A 20,961-nucleotide genomic window follows, 5' to 3' on the forward strand; every position below is an offset into this window, starting at 1 on the left:
CTCATCTCCACTTGGTTGCCTACTTATTTTGTTGTCTCTGCCACCAGACATATCTTGGGTGCCAGGTATCAGGTCTTATACATCTTCATATTGGTGGGGCCCAGTACAATGCTTGGAACATGGTAGGTACTCAATAAATATTTGCTGAATGAATTATACAAGCAGTCATTTCATGGTCATATTAATACATATTTCCTGAAAGAGAAATTTTATTTATTTACTATTTATGCTAAGTTTGAGAGGTGTACAATAATAACTAGATTAGCATAAAATTATGATCTTGACTATGGTTATAAAAAGAATGTTTGTAAGGCAACTGAACTTGTACATAATATTTAGTGTCTAGAACATTTTAGGTTGTTTTGAGTGTTTAATACTGTATTTAGTTACTTATTTCTCACAAAAAAACCTTAGGAAGGAAATAGAATTATCTCCACCTCAAAAATTGGGAAAATTGAAAAACCAGGAAATGAACCCAGGTAGTTCTGCTCTAAAAATTCTGTGTTTAACAACTAAGCTATTTTATGGCTATACTGCCCAAGGCAATTTACAGATTTAATTCAATCCCTATCAAATTACTCAGGGCACTTTTCACAGAACTAGAACAAACAATCCTAAAATTTATATGGAATCACTAAAGACCCAGAATTGCCAAAGCAATATTGAAGAAAAAGAATGAAGCTGGAGGCATAACCCTCTCAGATTTCAGACAATACTACAGAGCCACGGTAATCAAAACAGCATGGTATTGGCATAAAAACAGACATATGGTTCAATGGAACAGAATAGAGAGCCCAGAAATATACTCACAGACCTATGGTCAATTAATCTTCAACAAAGGAAGTAAGAATATACAGTGGAGAAAAGAGAATCTCTTCAGCAAATGGTGTTGGGAAAACTGGATAGCAGCATGTAAATCAATGAAGTTAGAACACTCCCTTACACCATACACAAAAATAAAGTCAAAGTGGCTTGAAGACTTAAATATAAGACAAGACATGATATATCTCCTAGAAGAAAACATAGGCAAAACATTCTCTGACACAAATCTTAGCAATGTTCTCCTAGGGCAGTCTACCCAGGCAATAGAAATAAGAGCAAAAAATAAACAAATGAGGCCTAATTAAACTCATAAGCATTTGCACAGCAAAAGAAACCATAAGCAAAATGAAATGACAGCCTATGGAATGGAAGAAAGTATTTGCAAATGATGCGACTGACAAAGGCTTAATTTCCAGAATATATGAACAACTTATACAACTTAATAACAACAACAAAAAAAACAACCCAATCCAAAAATGGGCAGAAGACCTAAATAAGCAATTCTCTAATGAAGACATACGAGTGGCCAGTAGGCACATGAAAAAATGTTCAATATTACTAATTATCAGAGAAGTGCAAATCAAAACTATAATGAGGTATCACCTCACACCAGTCAGAATGGCCATCATTCAAAAGTCCATGGACAATAAATGCTGGAGGGGCTGTGGAGAAAAGGGAACCCTCCTGCACTGCTGGTGGGAATGTAGTTTGGTGCAGTCATTATGGAAAACAGTATGGAGATTCCTCAAAAGATTAAAAATAGACTTATATTATGATCCAGCAATCCCATTTCTGGGTATATATTCAGAGGGAATGCTAATTCAAAAAGATACATGCACCCCAATGTTCATAGCAGCACTATATGCAATAGCCAAGACATGTAAACAACCCAAATATCCATCGACAGACGACTGCATAAAGAAGCTGTGGTATATTTATACAATGGAATACTACTCAGCCATAAAAAAGAATAAAATAATGCTGTTTGCAACAACATGGATGGACCTAGAGATCATCATTCCAAATGAAGTAAGTCAGAAAGAGAAAGAAAAATACCATATGATATCACTCATATGTAGAATCTAAAAAAAAAAGGACACTATGACCTCATCTGCAAAACAGAAACAGACTTGCAGACTTAGTAAACACTCTTATGGTTACTCGGGAAAAGGAGTTTGAGATTTATAAATGTTAGCCACTATAGGTAAAAATAGATTTAAAAAGTTTCTGCTGTATAGCACAGGGAACTATGTTCAGTATCTTGTAATAACCTTTAATGAAAAAAATATGAAAATGAATATATGTATGTATATGCATGACTGGGACGTTGTGCTGTACACCAGAAATTGACAGTACTTCAATAAAAAAAAAAAACAAACCTAGGCTATTTTAACTCAGCATTGTTAATGAGATTTATTATTATTAATTATTAATAATAATAATTACTACTACTACTACTACTATTATTATTACATGACGCCATAGTAGCATCTTCTAATGAAAACTCTTAAATCCTTAACCTGTTTGTCTATCAACCGGACTTTCCCTTTCGCCAAAGGCACAGGCTCTAAATATCCTGGGAAAGTGATGCTTTTGTACCTAAGCAACCTCTACCTGCAAAACCGATGAGTAATTTGCAATCAGCATTATTCATTATTCACTTTAATAATCAGGGACTCATATTTTAGATTGTTTTCCCTAACAAACGTCCACTTGCACCTTCCAGGGGACTTGCGTACCCCAGAGGCTTTCTGGAACGCAGACGCCCCCGCGTCTTTGCAGACTCGGCCCCGGCGCTTTCTCCCCCGCGAAACTACATTTCCCAGTGTTCCATTCGTCCGCGCGAACTTTCCCAGCTCCGGGTGGCATCGCGGGAAAGCTAAGGATACTCTGCAGGGCAGTGTGGGTGGGGGAAGTAAAGGGCGGACAATCGAGGCCCTCCCGCGCTCACGCAGCCCGAAATGGCTCGGAGGCAGGACGAGCAGAAAGGGGGCACGCCTTTGATGGCGGAAGGCAAGTCGGACGCAGAGGTTAAGCTCATTCTGTACCACTGGACGCATTCCTTCAGCTCTCAAAAGGTAAAGGCCTCGGCCCGGCAGGCGGCGCAGATCAGGTTTCAGCACCGGGACAGCTCCCTCTGGGTGTCGCCCGGGTAAGCCAGAGCACCTAGAAACCGGCCTCCACGCCCTAAGCCCGGGGGGCGCTCCCTTGTGGGGCAAGGATGCGCCTTGTGCAGGAGAAAGGAGAACCAGGCTGAGCTGGCAAGGGATGAGTCAGGCACTGCCACTCATGAAATGCGACAAAACTCCCCATCACTTTCGGTATTTGGGCTGGAGGCCTTGTCTCGGGGCCTTGGAAGAGGGAGGCAGGGAGGGAAGCGCCTTCCTGCAGCCGCATAATCTACAGTTCCTTCTTTTGCTCTGGGTCGCATTCGCTCTCTTCCACAGGCCTGGCGTATCTGTTTCAAGGCCTTGTCAGGAGAAGGCACATAAATAAGGTTTAGGACACAAAGAAAGTAGTAGTGATGGAGAGGATGACTGTGGAATGAATATAGCCAGAATCATTTTCATTACTTATTTTATTATCTTTTCTAACATATAAAAGCAAGATCCTAGAATACGTTTCACTTGTCAATACCAGGTATAGGAATAATTAAAAAGAATGTTGAAAATATTAATAACTCAGGGTAGCACCAAAAAAACTGCTTAGTGGTATCCAGGGATGCCATTCAATTAAAAGCCTGCACATGTTGTGGTAACCAGTGTGAACTCTTCCAGGTGCGCTTGGTAATTGCTGAAAAGGCATTGAAGTGCGAGGAACATGATGTAAGTCTGCCCCTGAGTGAGCACAATGAGCCTTGGTTTATGCGTTTGAACTCAACTGGAGAAGTGCCTGTCCTTATCCACGGGGAAAACATTATTTGTGAGGCCACTCAGATCATTGATTATCTTGAACAGACTTTCCTGGATGGTAATGTTAAGGCTATTTGTGATTTCTTGGATTTACTTTCAACACAAATATATGTATTTCCTCCCCCACCTTCCTTCCCTCCTTCCCTTCCTTCCTTTTTCCTCCCTTCCTTCCTTCCTTCTTTTTGGTTTCATGATGATGGTTTAGTGCCAAAAACCTTTTCCATTTCCATAAGCACACAAATATAAAATGGAAAAAATTGCGTAAATTTTGTATAAGCCAGTATAACTCTATTTAAAAGATTTAATGTAAACTACCAATTTTAATGTTGGAAACTCCCTTTTAAATTCACTTGCAATAAACCCTGCAGGTGTATGGCTTGTGGGGGTGATCTATTAGCCTTGAAGTCAAATTCATAATGTTGATTCTAAAGGTATAATGTGAAGATCAGTTTCATCTAGTCTATCAAATGGTTCCACCTTAAAAAACAGTAGGAGGGAAAAAGAGGAATAAATTCTAGGCAAGGGAGATTAGAATGTTGGTACACTCAGAGATCTTTGCCCTTGGTTACTTCTGTATTGTTTGAATTTTATATCCTTTGTGAGGAATTACAGGGCTTAAATTTGTACAATGCTTTTAAGTAATAACTATTTATTGACAGCCTGTTTTATGTCAGGTATTTTATAATCTGTTTTAGTCCACCTTCAAAAAATCCCACCTGAGATAGCATGGTAGACGAGTTATTCCCATTTTGTACATGAGGAAAGAGAAACAGAGGGGTTGCCTAAGGTAAATGTTGCAGTTTTATGGCAGAATGGGGCTGGAATGCAAGCCTTTCAAATCGAAACCTTCATGTAACATTGACTGTCTCCCACAGTCATTGCTGCTTATACCTTGTCTCACTTCTTCCTAACAACAAGGCTTTGAGATGAGCTGCAGCTTCAATATTTGCCCAAGATTACACAGCTGATCACTGGCAGAATTGAGAGCAGAACAGAGACTCCTAGCTTTCAGCTAAGTGCTGCTCTGAAAAAGAGGCTGTACGAGATCCAGTTACTCTTCATCTGCCACCAGTTATGTTGATGTTAACTGAGCAGGATAAAGCCAGAATGTGACCCCCAGTTATTGGAAGCTGAGAAAGGAAATTATGAGGTTCCCTCCCAGAAAAGTCTGAGACTTAGAAGGAAAATAGGTATAAGACCTAAATAGTGGGATGGGGGTGGTGGTGGTTTACACTAGGGAACTGGATCAGCAGTGGGCTACCCTTGTTCTTAATCCAAGTGTTTAGTTCCCTAGGATTCTTACTGGAGGTGGCCATCAATCTAAACCAAAGAGTTTAATGAACTGCTTTTACATCTGTCATTACTTGCAATTCCTGATAAGTCTAAATTCTGGGGACTGTACAGAAAATGGTGGCTAATTGACTTAAGACAATTTTTCTCAATCTTGAGCTTTTTGGAAATGGACAAATCTGTTAAATAATAATTTGTATTTCTTGGGAGAAGTGATTATAATACTGTGAATAAGACAAAGTAATTGCATAAGAATTCTACTTTAAGTAATCAAAACTTTAAAAAGATACAGTAAGTGGGAAATCATATTTAAATGTTTTGTTAGCATCTCTTGAACTACTACTGCTACCACCATTCTCCTCCTCCTCCTCTTCCTTGCTTTGTTTCTCCTCCAAGTTGTTCAATAACATAAAATGTTACTTTACAATGTAACAATCATAATAATAATGTTAGTGAATATTAGGCTTTATTACATTTTTCTTTAAGCTTCTTTTGCTTTGACTATATACTACACAAGACTGAAATGCATTCTGAGTTGTGTTCAAGGCAAATACTAAGTTCTTATTACTATTTATTGAATCAGAGGAGAAGGCACTGTGGGCTAAACGTTAAGATTAAAATAGGGAAACTAAGGACTTTAATTCTAGTTGTACCAATAGAATAAGTAAATAATCAAGAATCTGAGCTCTAAGTCTGAAACTGTTGCACATCCTTGGTAACGACTTTTTTGTTTGTCTTCTTGGACTAGGTGATAGCATTTTATCAGTTGCAGAGATAAAGCAAGTTCAGTCAACTCTTATTTCACTCTTCCTGTTTCCCAAGGAGAGTAATCATTCAGTCAGAAAGAGTTAAGAGATTAAGAGAACTAAAACCCATAGTAGATATGAAGACAGCAAGAAAACAATTATATAAATGAAGGTTAGTCTAGTCTCCAAAGTTTCCCTCAAATGTGAGCATTATCAAAATTATTATTATGATAATTTATATTTATCATTAAGAACTCATGGAGATTAGGAAAAGAGCCAGACAAGAAATCGACAAATGTTATCCCAATTGTCAGAGAAGGGGAAAGGTGAATTCTACTTTCTTACTTAATCTGTATTCTAGTGATCAGCAGCATTAGGAGCTTGTCAGAACTACAGGCTCCTAAACTCTCCTGCAGATCTCTTGAATCAGAATCTGCATTTTAACAAGATTCCCAAGCAAATCATATATGCACTAAAGTTTGAGAATCACTACTACAAATTACTGTGCATTAAGTATTTGCTTAAACTTTAAGCATTTATAAAATACTGTCTTTCATAAGTGTGGCAGAGTTGTAGAATGGATTGTTAAAAATTAAAAAAAAATATTTTGAGTATCTCAATTAAAAGGAACTGGCCTAAATTTTACATTACTGGAGAATGTCTGTAACACTTAAAAAATGAGCATTATGTGCTGGGCAGGGTTCTAGATATTGTGTATCTTGGTTTAATGAGAGCATTTGAGATTATTTCATATAATACTCCTGTGGAATGAAGGAGCAAATGTGGCTAGATGAGAGTAATGCACATTTTCCAATGAATAAACAACATGTTGAAGAATATTCATGAATTAATTTCTTATGCCAGTTTGCTTGTTTAGCCATGGACTCTCATTTACTTATCCAATGATAATTTTATGACACTTTAATTATTTCAATTGTAGACCACAGTAAGCACAGTGAGGTTAGAGACAGTATCTGTCTCATTACCAACTGTATTCCCAATGCCTCATGTGTGAATGTTCTCTAACAGGAGTTAATAAATACTTCCGAATGATTAAGATGAATGAGTTATTGAAATAGATGTCTGCCTGGACAGGGATCTCTACTAGCATCCCTTTAGGCTTCTATTTTCTGACTTGAGCCTAACAATTCTATAAATGATTTGAATAAAGACAGTAGAAATACTATTACACTTGTGGATGTCAAGCTGTGATAGATAAAGTGATGACTAGCTTATGAAATGCTTCTCATGGAGCAATAAAATGGAAAAAAAAACACGATTAAATTTAACAAAGCTAAAAGTAGTATATGACTTTTGCATTAATGAAGGATGGGAGACCTGGCTTGTTAGTAAGTTACCAACAAAAGCCAATAATGAAATAAAAAATGAGTGTGATCTCAAGTTGCTTCAAAAGTATAGGTTCTATCTAGAACATGACAAACTGTGACCTGCTACATTTGAAATGTTTGGAACATGCAGCATTTTGTCCAATAATGCATGGAACTTTCAGGAAAGTTGACAAATTAGAATGATAATAAATGAATGGATTTATGAGGTGTATAGTGGCCCATGGTTATAATAAGAGGCTTTAAGTGTATCCATTCATCTAAAGACCAGAGTGCAGTCAACTGGCATCTCCTTTGCTGTTATTTGCTATCCTTTATTAGCCTATTGATTAGGGATTGTACTAAAAATGATGCTTGCTGACCTGTTCTTCTTTCTCAAACTTTCTATTTGATCAGGATTTACATATTTACATCCTTATGCTTTTGGGATATCACAGTCTCTTTTAGTGAACTTTAATTTGGCTGCTAGATAATAAAAAAAATGAGCATGAAATAACTATAAAATACTAGAATACATACTATTTATTACTGCCAAATAACTCAGTGATGACCTAGAATCAAGGATGTCATATGGTGAATGTTGAACTTCGGTAATTTAAAACATTCTGTAACAGTTCTCTGAAGCTCATGTCCCATGTCTTATATCTATATATATCATTTTAAGTATTCTTAGGAAATAGAATGTTGTTTGGAAGTAATCCAGGTTATCTGGTATATTAATGTAACATATGTAAGTCTGATTAGGAAATATAAAGTTATTTTATAGATACAATTTTATCAATATATATATAGAAAATCAACTCAGATTTTAAAAAGAACATTAATTCTAAAATTACTGTTATATTAAAATACATACAGTTATTTATGGAAGGAATTTCTGATTATTGTTAAGGTCGTAGAATAATCAATTTTGTGTCTATTAATAAAAGGCTTTCATATATAGTTGAATAACATTACCTGCTTTTTAGTACATCTACTGAAATTGCAGATTAGCACAAAGATTGTAACTTGAGTGCAGAGAAAATATGGTATATGGTAAGGAAAAGAAAATGAGTCTTTAAGACTCATGATTGTGCCAATAAAAGTGGTTTTAAAAAGTAACTTTCAAAAAAACTTTCTGTGATTTGTTAAATTTTAGTGGAAGGAGGGGGTGTTAAAATGCAGAAGTCCTGATTATACAGGATGTGTATACAATAATTGAAACAAACTGTCTGATAAAGGAGTTTTTGCCCCCCAATTATAAATGTTTCTGTAAAAGTCTTAAATATAGTACCGATTCAATAAAAAGTAGTTAAACATCTAAGGTATAAAATTTATTGAATATAATGCTATAAATTTGCTGTCTCAGAAAATTCTGGATGCATATGCTAAACATATAATTTGACACCATGTGTTTTTTCTCATCTGCATTTAGATATGTTCTTTCTAGTTCTAAAGTTATGACAACCTTGAATTGTAGTCAGTTTGTAACCATATCTTTTGCTTTAGGTAACTTAATTGCTTATCATTATTATTATATTGTAATAGCCTGGTGTATGACTAGTTGAAAGGTACAATTTTGTTCAGCTTCATGCTACATATTATCTTCTATTCCAACGTCATCACTGAGTGATCTAAGTAAAATAAAAAATCGGCAAAGGGCTAGAGATAGGACTGAAGTCTAATCTGTTATCATTGAGCTAATAAGGGAGACCTGAAAATTACTCAAATAGAACTATGGGGAGTCTTTCTTGAAAACAGGCATAATAATGTCTCCTTTATCTGCCATCACTGGGGAGTGTAAGCAGTTAATTTAGGAAAATTATAAAATTATCATCTTTTCATTTTTTGCTCTTGGGGACATGGAATGTGATTTTTTTTTTTTTTTTTGATGGCTCAGGGCCACTGTTATTCTACCCAGCAATACAGGGATTTGAGACTATATGGAACTACTTGTCCTCATTAAATGGTTGCAGAATGCTTTTATTGTTTCTTTCTGATTAAAAAAAATTTTTTTCTTTCGTTTTCTCTGGATGTTCTTTATCATATTTTTCTGCTTTATGTCTGTTTCTAATTTGCTGCCTCAGTTTAGGTTCAACACATGACCTGCCTTTGTCTCTACTCAGTTCCTCAATGAAATCAGGTCTTATGCCAATGTATTCATTTATTCTTGTTTATTCTTCCAGCTTAGTCACTAGTCCTGGCTTCCACTCCTGTAACCCTGCTCCCCAGTGCTGGGAACGCCTCTCACTGCCTGCTTCTTAAAAGTCCTCTGATTCCTTGTCCTGCCCCCGTAAGCCTCCTAGTGCTTTCCCACCCCTGACTGAGGTAGAACACCGAGAAAAGGTTTTCCTTCTTCAGTATCATAACAAAAATGCTTTATGGAAGGATTAGAAAATAAGATAAGCATGAGAGGGAAGATTTTCTGTATAATTCAAAGGAAATTCCCAATTGTCTTTTGAAAAGCTCTCTCTCTAGAGGCAGTGGACAGTGTTGTGCGCTGCTGTCAGGAGGATGCTGGCAGCACTTGGATGTGTGACCCTGGACAGGGTGTCCTTGAAGGGGGAGAGTCAGCTTGGAAAAGAACATGGGTTCAGTGGGTACATTAAGCTGTGTCTGACAAAGTGTTTTAGGAGACAGTTATATACTAATGATGCCTTGAGTAGAAGAAGATCCTTTTCATGCATTTAAACATTTGGATTCAGACTTGGCCAGATGCACCTTCCCCAGGAAGCAATTAGACGTTGTTTTTCCCACTCTCATTTACTTTTCCAGGAAGGAAGTGGTGTGGTCTTCTGAAGGCAAGCCCCAGGCCTGGCACCAGAAAGCAGCCTGAGCCAGTAGCCATAAATTTAACCACTTGGGAAGCATTTTAAAATGCTGTATCATTGATGGTTGTTAACCTGTGGTTCTTGGACCTCCAGAGCAGCAGTTCTTAAACTTTTTGGTTTCAGGGCCCCTTTCTCTTAAAAATTAATGAGGACATTTGAGAGCTTTTGTTTATGTGGGCTACCTATCAATATTTATCAAATGAGAAATTAAAACTGAGAAAAGTTGAAAACAGAAGAATAGTCAAGCCCCCATTCCATTAACTGTCAGAGTGATGGAGTGATCATGTGTCGTGTAGCCTCCGGAAAATACCAGCGGACACTCGAGAGAATGAGGGTGAAAAAGCAATTAACATCTTGGGATGAGTATAAAAGTAGCTTTGGCTTGTGGACTCCCTGAGTGTGTCTTTGAGAAGCCCTGGGATTCTCAGACTATACTTTCAGAACTGTTGCCCATCGTGGTCTGTGAATAGAGTTCAGGAGATTTGATATCTTAGAGGGGAAAAATTACATCCTTATTTTCACTCATTTCCAATAGAAATCTATCATTTCCTTTCATTTTGAATGTAGCCATAATCCACCACCATCTCAGCAGTGCCTGTGACTTTGCTCATGTGTTCATGTGATGGTGATGTGTTCACAGCATACCAAGGTATTGCAGATATCTTAAAATATCACTTATGGCCATCACTACTTTGAACTTATGCTCGCTATTACATCTGCTTCTAGATATTGTTAATGTATTAATAAAAGGCACCCATCTTAGTATTTTATAGTTTAAAATTACTTTGATAACATATTTTTAATATAATAAATTTTCCTTTGCAAACTTATGTCTTGTGTTTTACACATTTAAGGACATTATACTGAGAAGAGGCCAGTGTCACACCAAAGGTTAAGAATTCTTTAGAATATCTGGGACCTTAGAATGCCTCCAGTCTGTTATCCTCATGGAAATGCCTAGCATGCATTGGTTAGGAACCTGGTAATATTCTGAGATCCTGGAAGTTCAGCAAGGAGGTGTGCTGTACTTGGGCAGACCCACTGTTGATGAACAGTGTGTAGCTGACATTTCATTCTTGGTTATTCTAATGCAGGTCTCAGAATTGGACTCCCCAGCAGGGAATTAGATATTTGCCCTCTGGTTTGAGGAGTAATCCATCTTTTTAATTAGAGAGTCAAAAATAGCCCATTGGCTTAAAAAGCTTGTTGGTCTGGCATTAGGAGATTTTGCCTGAAATTCTCTGCAACCAGCTTTGAATTGTCAATGCTTATGAGTGAGTGTGGGATGCTTAAAAGGATTCCAAATTAAATAAATAACCCAAGCTGAATGAATAAATTAATAAGCACACATAAATGAATCAAGTTAAGGCTGTTCTTTTCACCTGTTGGATCAGCAAGTTCGTTGGCATTTCTCAGGGGCAGTTTGGGAGTCAGAAGTGGGAACTGATTTTGTAGGAACCTTTGGATCACCTAGTTCATCTTTATTCTTCTTGGATGGTCTCAAAATATGAACCCTTTGAAGATGTTAGGGTGATGTAATGAAACAGAGCACTGCATTAGGACTTAATGACTTTGGTCCTTGTTCTGCCTCTAATTAGCTGTGGGATCTTGGAAGAATGTCTCAATGTCCTCATTCACTACTGCAGAGCTCAAATATTCTCTAATAACTAGCACTTTGAGACTATATTCATTAATTCACTCATTAATTGGAATTTACCAAACACCTACGATGAGCCAAACATTGTATCAGGCACTTAGGATTCACAAAGAACAGTACATGGCCCCTGCCCTTAACAAGTCTATAGTCTAGAGTTTAACCAGCAAATGAGGATTATGCAGAACTCACTTTCCACAGATAGAATGTTAGGAATTCCTGGTGAATTCCATGAAGACGGTCAGTGCACATTCAGGCTCACTCTTGGCATTAATTGGAACCTAGGAAGGAGAGGTCCCTGCTCAACTTCTCATAATGAGTGTTCATTCACTTAACCAACGTTTACCAAGGGCCTAACGTGTATGAGACACTATGCTAGACCCTGGATCATAGTTTCCTTGCCCCGAAGAGGTTCGTGGGGCAAAAAGATACAAATAGCTAATTAAAGTGATAAGGGCTATAATGAAGTATGTACAGAGTATTTTGTATGTACAGAAGAAGAAGGCACCCTTGACCTGGTCAGATGTCAGTAGTTGTAGGAGTTTGGGGAGGGTTCCACAGAGGAGTTGGCATAAGTAACAACCTTGAGGCTGAGTAGTGATTTGCAGAGTGGAAAAGTGTGATCGTGGTTTGGCATCTGGTCTAGTACATCAGTCCACTTCAAACTTTCAGAATCTGGGCTGGGGAGAGAGCATCCTTTACATGCCTTCGTATAATATTGAAAGTGTTAGTGATGAGGTTAGGGTTTTTGTTTTTTCACCTTTGGATATACTATCTCATTGGTAACTTTTTTCTCTAATGTTTGTGTGTGTGTTTTAGAAAAAACACCCAGGTTAATGCCTGATAAAGGAAGCATGTATTACCCACGGGTACAACATTATCGAGAACTACTTGACTCCTTGCCAATGGATGCCTACACACACGGCTGCATCCTACATCCTGAGCTAACTGTGGACTCCATGATCCCAGCTTATGCAACAACAAGGATTCGCAGTATGTAAAGATCTTAAAGACCTAGAATGCTGTCTAGAGCTTCTTTTAATTTATTTTTGAGATCTAGCACATCTCATGAAGACTTGGGACAGGGTTGTTGAGTTTGCTTCATGGACAGGCACGTTATACATTGATCCATGCACCAGTCAGACTAATGTGTGTTTCAGCTGTTCACCTGGACATCTGTTGTCTACAGGACCTGATTTTTCCAGCTCTTGGCCTTGAAGGCCAAGCTTAGATAAAGCTCAGAAGAGTGGCCTGTAGAAAAGTAAAGAACGTAACATGTTCTCATGGACAGATGGACTAGGAGTTAGGAAAGCTGGGGTCTTCTGGGAGTCATGGACAACTAGGTTCACATTTCTGGTCCTTAATTTTTATTTCATTGTGTGAGGGAGCGGGACTACAGGCTGTCTCACCGTTACTCCACCTCTAAACTCAGTGACTAGAGATTCACTAAGGTTGAGTTGTGATCTCCAGCTGTCCTGTCCTCCTGTCCCGTGGACAGAGAAGGGTCAGTGCAAGGGATGAGGAGCCGGAGGCAGTGTGCACTGTGGCCCAGGAGGCTGGGAAGGAAGGGAGGTACCTGTGGTCAGACCCTGTGGCTGTTTGACCAGAACACTCACACCCAAGTCTCCTAATCCCACAAAGTGCGTCCTTTCCGTCACACCAAGCCTCACCTGTGTGGTTCTCTGACTTAGGCTGTTTACCTCATTTCTGATACTCCGCTCCCCTCCCCTCGCCTCCTCCTTCCCGTCGCTGCTCCTCTCCTCTCCGCTTTCCTCCCTGCTCTTCCAGCTTCTCACCTTCCTCTTGCTCCTCCACCTTCTCCCCATCCATACTCATTATATGACTTGACACAAGTATTGTGACTATACTTCTATCACCTAGAGTAAATATTTCTTTAAATAAGGCTTTTCCCTCCCCTTCACGTAAAAGTTCATTACAGAAAGCATGAAAGGTACTGGAAGGTAGAATGACTGCTCTGCGCTGAGCATTTCCGATGCGCTGGGCTGGGCTTTGCCCTAAATGCTTCCCATTTCATCCTCCGCCTGTGCGGCAGATACTCTGATGGCTGCATTTTAAAACTGAGCTCACAGAGACAATAATGTGACAGTGAATATATACATGTTCACGTATAACTGAAAAATCGTGCTCTACACTAGAATTTGACACAGCATTTTAAAATGATTATAAATCAATAAAAAAGTTAAAAAAAAAAAAAAACTGAGGACACTAAGGCACAGAGAGGGCAAGTCTGAGGCAGACCCAGGGTGTGGCCTGCAGGGCTCAGACTCTCACCATCCAGTTTCCCTGCTTCTCCTTGTTTCTTGTGTGGAAGGGAGGAAATAATTTTCTAATTCCAAAATGATTTTATTATCAGGCCAAATCGGTAACACAGAGTCGGAACTGAAAAAACTTGCTGAAGAAAACCCAGATTTACAAGAAGCGTACATTGCAAAGCAGAAGCGACTTAAAGTAAGTAAACTGGGCTATCCTCCACTGACATCTGCTGTTTGTATTAAATGCACTACTTTTTGTAAAGTATCACTGTTTCTTAGAACATCTTCTATTAAATATTGCAAGTCACCAGTACTCATGTGACCTTTGGCTTATGCTCTGCTTTTAGAAAGAATTTTTCTTTATTAGATTTGCTATTCAGGCCAAATGACTGTTGTTTAAAAAGCAGGTATCGCTCAGGCTTGTTGTCAAGGAAAGTTATAAAATGTAAAAGCAAGTTAATAAAATATTCTAGGAACCTGTCATTTCAGGTATTTTGCCCCTTTAAGGCAGCTAGACCTCTGTCTGTGACTTTTGTTTTATACCAGTAAGGTAATTGGTTAGTTTGCTTTTTTGATATATACTCTCTTGGCTCTTCTCAATTTTTTTCCTTTTTACCTTTTGACCATCTTCATCCATTTCTCCACTTCCTCACCTCCTGCCTCTGGTAGCCACCAGTCCATTCTCTGCACCTATGAGCTTTTTTGGGCATTTGTTTTTGGATTCCATGTGTAAGAGAGATTATACAGTATTTGTCTTTCTCTGTCTGACATTTCACTTAGCATAATGCCCTCAAGGTCTATTCATGTTGTCACAAAAGGCAAAATTTCACTCTTTTTTTTTGTAGTTTAATAATATTCCACTCTCTCTATATATACATCACAATTTCTTGATTGATTCATCTGTTAATGGACACAAGCTGTTTCCATGTCTTGGCTGTCATGAATAATGCCCCAGTGAACATGGGAATGCAGGTATCTTTTTGAATTTGTGTTTTTGTTTTCTCTGGATAAACACCCAGAAGTAGAATTGCTGGATTGTATGGCAGTTCTATTTTTAGTTTTCTGAGGACCCTCCATACTGTTTTGCCTAGTGGCTACACCAGTTTACATTCCCACCAACAGAACACAAGGGTGCCCTTTTCTCCACATCCTTGTCAACACTTGTGATTTCTTATCTTTCTGATAAGAGCCATTCTAACAGGGGCAACATACCTTATTGTGGTTTTAATTTTCTTTTTCCTGGTGATTGACAGCACTGAGCATCCTTTCACGTACCTGTTGGCCGTTGTATGTCTTCTTTGGAAAAACGTCTGTTCAGAACTTCTGCTCATATTTTAATTGTATTGTTTGTTTTGCTATTGAGTTGTGTGAATTCTTTATATATTTTAGCTATTAGGCTCTTATCAGGTGTATGATTTGCAAATATTTTCTCCCACTTAGTAGGTTGCCTTTTCATTTTGTTGATGGTTTCCTTTGCTGTAAAGAAGCTTATTAGTTTAATGTCGTCCCTCCTGCGTATTTTTGCTTTTGTTACTTTTGCTTTTGGTTTAAGATTTAAAAAATCATCGCCAAGACTAATGTCAGCGAGCTTCCCACCTATGCTTTCTTTTAGGAGTTTTATGGTTTCAGGTTTTACATTCAAGTCTTGAATCCATATAGAGTTTATCTATTTTGTCTGCCTTCTGAAGAGCAAGGCTTTGCCTTATCAGCTAAAGTCAGCCTTTTCTTTCTGCTGATTCTTTCCTGGTGTTCCAACAACACGTGTAAGTTTCTCCCACATTAAAAATGTAGCAAACGTCAACACTCCACCGCCCCTCTATGCCCCATCTCCCTTTATCTTGCGTTAGCTAAATGAGCTTCTCAAAAGAAACATCTGCACACCCACGGTCCTTACTTTCTTCTTGTCCTTTAACACTGCATTCAGATTTCTGTCTCATTCCTGACCCTTCAGTTATTCACTCACTCACTGAAGGCTGCTGAAAGCCCATTCCTGATCTGGGTGTGACAGGAGTCTCTCCGTGCCCCTCACACTCTGCCCTCTCTGGTCATCCGGTCCCACTGAGTTGCCGTGAGCAGTGGGTCTGGCCCCTGGGATGTTTCCACAGCCACAGCATTTCCCCTCTGCTTTGCTTCTGCTTTCGCAAAGTAATTCTGTTTCTTCTCATTGCCTGGAATAAACAGGCTCCAACTCTGTAAGACCTTATATCTGCTTTCCTTTACATCGATTGTTTTTACAGGCATGAGTAACTTACTTAGTTATTTTTGTTGATTAGTCAAAGCTCCTTGACCATGACAATGTCAAGTATTTGAAGAAGATTCTTGATGAATTGGAGAAAGTCTTGGATCAGGTTGAAACTGAGCTGCAGAGGAGAAATGAAGAAACTCCAGGTAGGTTCTCATTTGTATTCTCTTTCTCTTCTCCTGGACACCAGGAGTATTTATGGGAATTCTCTTCAATTTCACCGAAAACATTCTGTAATCTGCTTTTAATTGTTAGTACTCATGGGCAGTTTAAATTATGATAGCCACAATAACCTTGAATTCAGCAAAATCCAGGTGCCTAATTGTAACTCCATCTGCATCTGTGTAAAATGTGACTCGTGAAGGATTTTTCTGCACAATTTAAGTTATGGTTGAGCGATTCCTACCCAGCCTGTTCCACAGGTTTTAATTACAGTAGTTAGTTTGGTTGAATAACCTGAGTAATTTCTTGAACACTCCGTCTAGTTTTTCCCTTAGGCAGGGAGAGAACGTCCAGTCCGCAGTGCAGTGCACAGTGGGAGCCAGCTGGGTCTGCACAGGCTCACTGCTGAGCACCCACCATCGTGCCCGTGAACCTGGCCTCATGGTGAAGCCACTGCCCAGCTGCACACACACGGACCATTCGCACTCTTCTCACTGGCAGCAAAGTTGACCATGTCCCTTGAAACTTGCTTCACCATAGGGACTCTCTTCCGTTTTAAAGAAGTAACTAAAAGCAGCAACCACTGAGTGACACTGCAGGCCCAGCTTTAGGGATTTTCCTACAGCACACCTGCCGTTTTCTGAACCCAGAAGGAAATATCTGTTAACTCCTTTGGCTTGGAGGCTCCCAACTCCTTGAAATGATAGATGCCTTGAGCTCAAGTGGTCAAGTGCCCCAGCTGCACCTAGGGGCTCAGGTACCGACAGATGTCAAGCAAGTCTCCCTTAGCCTGGGATACACTTGCAAGGGTTTTTTTTTTTTTGTTTTTTTTGTTTTTTTGTTTTTTTTAAAGCATAAAACTACTCACTGAGTGTGATTGCCAAGAAAATGTAGCGCGGCCTTTGTCTCTTGCTACACTCACACTTGCCCTCAAGACTGAGACAAAAGATGCCAACTAGGGTGTGTACGGCGCTTGCTCCTAACCCTCCATGTCCCTATCTCTGATTAGAAGAGGGCCGCCAGCCGTGGCTCTGCGGAGATTCCTTCACCTTGGCGGATGTCTCGCTGGCTGTCACGCTGCATCGACTGAAGTTCCTGGGGTTTGCGAGGAGAAACTGGGGAAATGGAAAGCGACCGAACTTGGAAACCTACTACGAGCGTGTCTTGAAGAGAAAAACATTTAACAAGGTTTTAGGACATGTCAACAATATATTAATCTCCGCGGTGCTGCCAACTGCGTTCCGGGTGGCCAAGAAGAGGGCCCCCAAGGTTCTTGGCACCACCCTTGTGGTTGGTTTGCTTGCAGGAATGGGATATTTTGCATTTATGCTTTTCAGAAAGAGACTTGGCAGCATGATGTTAGCACTTAGACCCAGACCAAATTACTTCTAGGCTTGTGGGGAACTAAGGGTGGCAACTCATCCAACCATTCAGCTAGACACTTCTCCACTCTGCCAGGCCCGGTGAAGAATGACCCTGGGCAACTAGTAAAAAGCATAACTTACTTTACTCTTTGGCTACTTTATGTGTGGAGAGGAGGGCATGAAGATGTTTTTGTGGGCTGGTAACTTTGAGATTACTTATTTGCAAGCCTGAACTAACTTTGAGATTACTCATCTGCAAACCTGAACTAATTCATCCTTAACACATGGATGAGGTCAAGATACGTGTGAATGCTGACAGGTAGAGGAGAACAGAACTTTAACTCAAAATGCCAGTTCAAGTTCTGGCTTCTTTTTTGGGAGAAGGTTATTATTATGAGCAGACCATAATAATAACCTGTGATTGCCCAGAACCCTTCATCTGAGACTACCTGGATGTGTTGAGTGTTGAGTAGTTAGCAGTATTGTCTCCTGGCATTCAGAATTCATCTCTGTTACACAACACGGGGTCCTGACAGCAGCAAGGCACCGCGGTGCTTCGTACTTCCACTGTTAGCTCCAGGCAGAAATAAGGTGGGGCAGAGGGACAAAGGCAGGGGACCAAAGGGAGAATTAAGTCTTTATAATGATGGGCAATAGAATGCAGCCTCCAGGTGCCACCAGTACCACTTGTGGCTGCCTGTCCCCTTAGTAAACATCACCTTTGACTGCTAGTGGCCACAGCCCTCGCATTCTCCTGTAACTGAGGACCTTTGGGAAAGAGAACTAGGGAGTTACTATGGGGAGTGGGCTAGAGAAAACCCCGGGCTTTGTACTTAGTATTAATGTTATGGTTATTATTATTAACACTAATGTCAAGGTTATTGACCTTAGTGTTAATATTAGATGCATGGAAATCACAGTCAATAATTTAATAAGATTAACTGCTTATGTACTTGGGCATGAGATGCACACTGGATCATGTCTGACAGTGTATTTACATGAAAGTCTTATGTGATATTAAAGCAGTTCCTTTCTTTTTCTCATGGTGCCCCAGTTTGAAGGTCCTGTGAGATACCACTCCTGTGGACTGTCGTGGACAGTCACGGGGGGTCTTGGCCGCTGCAGCCCTTCTGTGCACATGAGTGGTCTTTAGGTGAATGTCTGAGGTCATCACTAGTGTGGCACATGGCTGGGCAGTGGGTGTTTTGATGACCTGGGAGTATTAAATAGGCTTATTTGCATTTGGGGAGGCTGGTGTATTAACACAAGACTGTTGTCTAGGCCTCGTATCTGTTTACTGTCATCCGCAAAACCTTACAGGGTTACAGGGGAAGAGAAAGCCTAGTCTTAGTCCTTGGCAGTGAGTTTAGGGGAGATGAAGGAAGTCGGCAGATAGTGATGTCCACCTATGTTCATTCACCTTTGAGCACTCCGGGGGGCTGCCCCTGTCCATCTGGAGCCGACAGCCAGTGTGTTCCGTGAACAACCATGACACTGCATGATACAGTTTGTGTTCAGGAAGAATCTCTCCTGGTGACAGGAGGGTAGGGTTTCTGTGGAGTTGGCTGGAAAAGTCTTGGGAGCAGTTTTAGGTCTCTGACGGGAAGTAAGTATAGGGAACGATGAGCTAAGGTTCCAGTGAACAGCAAATGCTTGCTTGGAGTGCCTCTGATGGGCTCTGCAAAATGGCCAAAGAATGGCCCAACCTTTTCGTGAATAGGGAACAGTCATACCTGCTAAACGATGATTTTTTTTGATGGTAAAATAATTCTATAATTCACAAATCAGTTGTTTTAGAAAATCTCGATGAACTGGATATTCCTTGTTTATAAAAATTTAATAACATTTCCAGTGTAAACTCAATCCAACAATAATTAGCAGACTGGCAGCTTTTACACTGTCTTCGTTTGGCACCCCAGTGCATTGTTGTATGGTATACAGTGTCTGAATTTGTTGCTGGGACATTCCAATCCATGTATTCATAAAAGAGCCACAAAACTGATTATTCAGAGTGTTTCAGAGTTCCTTCTATCACCCTGTTATAATCAAGAACTCAGACACGAAGAAATCAAAATTGGATTTTTATAAAAATCTACAAAGGATATTTACCTATGTAAGTGTTGTTGATTAAGAATAAAGGTTTGAAGACCAGTGCTGGATTTTCCTCAAATTTATATTATTACTGAATTAAGAGAAAATTTACTATAAGTGTTTGTGATTTTCAGATACAGTTTCATTGGAAATAAGCTTCTGTCCATATTAAAGGTGATGCATGCTGGCAATTTCACTTATTTCATGGGTGCCCGTGAGCTTGTACTTTTGAGATGTTTGTTTAGGGGTTTAATGACCACAAGATGTCGCTGTTCATCCAGTAGTCTGAGATGGGGCTTTCTGTAGGTTCAGCAAGCCTTCTGCAATGTTTCAAGTGAAGATAAACATTGATGACCTTAGTTTCTGAAATGAGGGCATCTTCATCAGATCGTTCATCCGTAAAAGAGCTTGAGGCACATGTAGTATTGATTTCTAATGCTTGGAAGGGATAACTGTACCACACAATGTCAAGCTAAAGAGCTGAACATAATACACTGTTAGCAAGAGAGGTACTTCTTTTGTATTTTCTTTTTCACGATCATTGGTGGACTGTCAAGTGTACTCCTCAGTTTCCAAAGTTTGTATAAATATCACAGTTAGAAAAATGCCTGAGGTACTACATTTATGTTGGCTATTTATGTCTTATCACAAATACTATTTTACTGTTATCGCTATTCTATGCCTTTTGGATCCAATTTTCCTAATCGCAGATAGTAACAAATTGCTTGCTCGAGTTTTAGTAATTATTGATTTTGACACCGGAGTTATAGCTATTTTGGTGTTGTTGAATGTCATAGAGAGATAAAGATACTATTCTGCCTGTAAGATCAATAAAATTAATTGGAAAATAAATATGTGCCCTGAAAGTACTAATTTTGTAATCTTGTTTGAGAAATCAGATGTATTTTTTTCATTTAACATCACAGCATAATGTCGTAATTGGAGTAAAATAAGAAGTTATATATTCAAAATACTTAGCTCTAGGGTATCATATTTTCCTTATAATGTAAAAATTACTGACTTATGATTTACTGAAATACATATAATTTTATGGTTAAAATGAATCGTAGCTTAAAGAAGAGCATACTGATTCTGATCGTTAAAGGAGTTCTTTCTCAGGCTGCCACCTAACAGGGTATACAGCATGAAAATGATAAACACTTTTTTTTTGTAAATATTTTTGTTCCATGTTTATTGGGCTTCAAATATTATTCTTTTTATGATACTTATGTATATTTTTGATAGAGCT

General features: G+C 39.1%; 1 protein-coding gene across 3 annotated transcripts in view; it reads left to right on the plus strand.

Moving 5' to 3' along the window:
- GDAP1 (ganglioside induced differentiation associated protein 1) overlaps positions 1 to 20,564 on the plus strand; it is a 28,313-nt gene extending 7,749 nt beyond the window's left edge. The window contains exons 1-6 of one of the 3 annotated variants that reach the window (XM_010951496.3): positions 2,714 to 2,900; positions 3,600 to 3,792; positions 12,400 to 12,573; positions 13,955 to 14,049; positions 16,127 to 16,241; positions 17,267 to 20,564. In XM_010951496.3, the coding sequence (XP_010949798.2) occupies positions 2,784 to 2,900; positions 3,600 to 3,792; positions 12,400 to 12,573; positions 13,955 to 14,049; positions 16,127 to 16,241; positions 17,267 to 17,649 (1,077 nt within the window). In that variant the 5' untranslated portion in view covers positions 2,714 to 2,783 and the 3' untranslated portion in view covers positions 17,650 to 20,564. Of the gene's footprint in view, positions 1 to 2,713; positions 2,901 to 3,599; positions 3,793 to 12,399; positions 12,574 to 13,954; positions 14,050 to 16,126; positions 16,242 to 17,266 lie in introns of those variants that run through there. The other 2 variants (XM_045514035.2, XM_074354907.1) reach the window with 2 other exon arrangements.
- Positions 20,565 to 20,961: the final 397 nt, after the last annotated feature.

This window comes from Camelus bactrianus, chromosome 29 (genome assembly GCF_048773025.1).
Source record: "Camelus bactrianus isolate YW-2024 breed Bactrian camel chromosome 29, ASM4877302v1, whole genome shotgun sequence".
NCBI classification, from domain to species: Eukaryota; Metazoa; Chordata; class Mammalia; order Artiodactyla; family Camelidae; genus Camelus; species Camelus bactrianus.